The sequence below is a fragment of the Thalia democratica genome, chromosome 3, assembly GCF_965202585.1.
Source record: "Thalia democratica chromosome 3, ktThaDemo2.hap1.1, whole genome shotgun sequence".
NCBI classification, from domain to species: domain Eukaryota; kingdom Metazoa; phylum Chordata; class Thaliacea; order Salpida; family Salpidae; genus Thalia; species Thalia democratica.
In genome coordinates, this window is record NC_139167.1 from 38,396,933 (window position 1) to 38,399,553 (window position 2,621).

The 2,621-nt window shown below is 29.6% G+C and overlaps 1 protein-coding gene across 1 annotated transcript; it reads right to left on the reverse strand.

Moving 5' to 3' along the window:
* Positions 1-1,591: 1,591 nt before the first annotated feature.
* Positions 1,592-2,251, reverse strand: LOC145832264 (uncharacterized). Its single transcript, XM_082939583.1, has one exon. The coding sequence runs from the start codon at positions 2,249-2,251 to the stop codon at positions 1,592-1,594; it is 660 nt and encodes a 219-aa protein (XP_082795709.1).
* Positions 2,252-2,621: the final 370 nt, after the last annotated feature.

The window sequence follows — 2,621 nt, forward strand, 5'->3', positions numbered from 1 at the left end:
GTTAAAATATAGTTGTAAGTTATATTTTATACATCAAAGTTTGTATTTTATAATTCCAGGTTACATAACAATTCAAATTTCGGCAATTCAAATTTTAAATAGTATTTAAGAGACTGTATCTTTAAAATTTAATAAAAAAATTGTGGGTCTAATTAAAAATATAATGATAGTAAAGATAGTTGTAAAATAATTTTCCAATTTTTTTTAAACTAATTTACTTAGAACATTATTTTAGTCACATTTCAAACAATGTTTAAGTTTAGATGTAGATGATGTATGAGAAGCATGAAATTTTAAGTAAGAAGATAATCATTAAAACTACAAAATTTTATTTGCTTTCTCAACAAATATACTTAAACAGCTGTACTTTGATACGAGAAAATACTGCTGATAACAATTACAGATTTTCAAAGTTTGTATTGTATTTTTATTTTAAAAGCAATAAAATATCAAAAAACTAATTAAATATAAGTTTTTGATAAAAACCTATTTTTTAAACTCTTATTACTAAAAAATTTTTTCAAACTGAGAAAAAACTTAAAAACAGCATTTGGTTTAATATATATTTTTTTTAACTGATGATTCAATGTTTGAATATGTATTACTATAAAACTATAATTTTGAACTATAAAATAACTATATAGACCAGGAGTCGGCAAACTTCAGTGGCCTATGAAGAGTAAAAGTGCAGTCTTCTAGCATGCTTGTAATTGAAATGGGATGCGGCTTATAAGGTATAACTTGCGAGCATGCAAGTTTGGTTCGCTAAAAAAAATTACCAAAACTACACAAGATGTTCTTAGATACAAAGTAAGGGTAGCTGTTAAATTTGCACGAGCATACAAAATTGCACGAAGGGACAAAATTGCACGAAGGTACTTTTGCTCGGATAAGTTTTTTATTATCATTTGTGGTTTTTTTTATTCATATTCTTTTTTTTTATTTATTTTTTATTTTTACTATAACTGTTACCCCTAACCTTCACCCTCTGTCGGTAGCTTTTTTAAATTATTTATTATTATTTTCAAAGTTTGGCAAGCAACCATCAAATGCCTGCCGACCCCGGATATTAACTATTCATAGTAGTTTTTTCTAGAAGTACAGCTAAAAATAGTGGTAAAAAAAAACAATTTTTTTTTGAAATTTATTTAGTGCTGAATGTTATTTAAAAAGATATTTGGTGCTGACTACGATAGAAACTTTACTAAAAACCACAAAAAACTGAGCAAAGTTATACTAGTTTTAAGTTTTTTAGCACTTTAACAACTCATAATTATTTTATATGTTAGAACTAATAATTACAATGTAAAAGTTTAATTTAAACTATCGATTTTAAAGGTGTTATGGATAGTGCAAATTTTATTATCAAATATTTGTAATGTACATATCTAAATTCTGACTTATTAAGTATAATAAAAATAGTCATGAAATTTGTAGATTTTGAAAATAAATTCAGATTACAACCTTATATACTTCAAAGTACATTTATTAATTTTAGATAGTTCTTCAAATATACACATGTAATTTTTCAGCCATTGTTTATTGTATTATAAAGAAAATTGGGATGACGGTATAAACTTTACATTTCCAATCAAAAGTCGTGAACTCTGACGTCAGAGTAGTCAGTAACCAGCTGACCAAACTTACGTATAATTATCAATTCCCTGCGATTTTCAGGAAGAGTTACCAGCATTTGCTTGAGCACTGCGATCAGGTTTTCGTACTTTGAGGTTGAAAGGAAACCAGGATCAAAAGTAGTGTACCACTGAAACATACACCCAGACGGATAGGAAGCAGGTCTCACTGCTTTCGTAAAAGCAAATTTCCTGTTGAAGATGTAGTACAGTATCACTCCGCACGCCCAAATATCAGCCGCCCTGCTCATGGATCCTCCGCTGAACTTTTCAGGGGGAGCGTAAAGGTCTGACACGTTGCTCAACGACTTCAGCTGCGAAGGTGTCATGCAACCGTCTAGGTTACCGACAAGCAGCTCGTCATTTCTCATGTCAACGTACAAGCAGTCAAGCGTCAAGTTGCCATGCACAAGCCCCACGCTGTGCAAGTAAGCGACCCCTGCGAGCAACCCTTCGCCCCATTTGCTCTGAAGCTGCTGGTCTCGTTTCAGGTTACCAAAGTTGTTTTGGTTCAACATGCTTCTGAGGGGAGCTGTTCCTCTCGTGCAAGGTCTGCCATTGTTGAATGGCAACAAGTTCTTGTGCGGATTAGTGTAAAGTTTTTGAAGAGACGTCATTAGTGTTTAGTATGTTAAAGTTTTACCTGTTGTTTTGAATAACATTTGAAATCGGTAACAAAATAATTGTTAGCAAGGTATTTTATTATTAGCTAATAATAAATACAGCTTTTACAGAGTTCTTTAGTTGTTAAACAACTTCACTTACTAAAATATTATAGTGTTTTAAACAAAGTAACTTCAAGTTAAAATTTATTAAATAACTGCATTAGTATTTTAAAATCAAAATTTATAGTGTTATTAATATTTGTGATTCACTATTTTTTATATATTTATAAAGATTTATTTTATTAAAATCACTACGTTTGATTAAAATAAGTTGTCAAAAGTATATATAAAACAATGGTAAATAAAAAATATTTAAAAACTC

Bases quoted from the DNA above. Each gene is read 5' to 3' on its own strand.
- LOC145832264 (XM_082939583.1), bottom strand. From the start codon at position 2,251: ATGACGTCTCTTCAAAAACTTTACACTAATCCGCACAAGAACTTGTTG.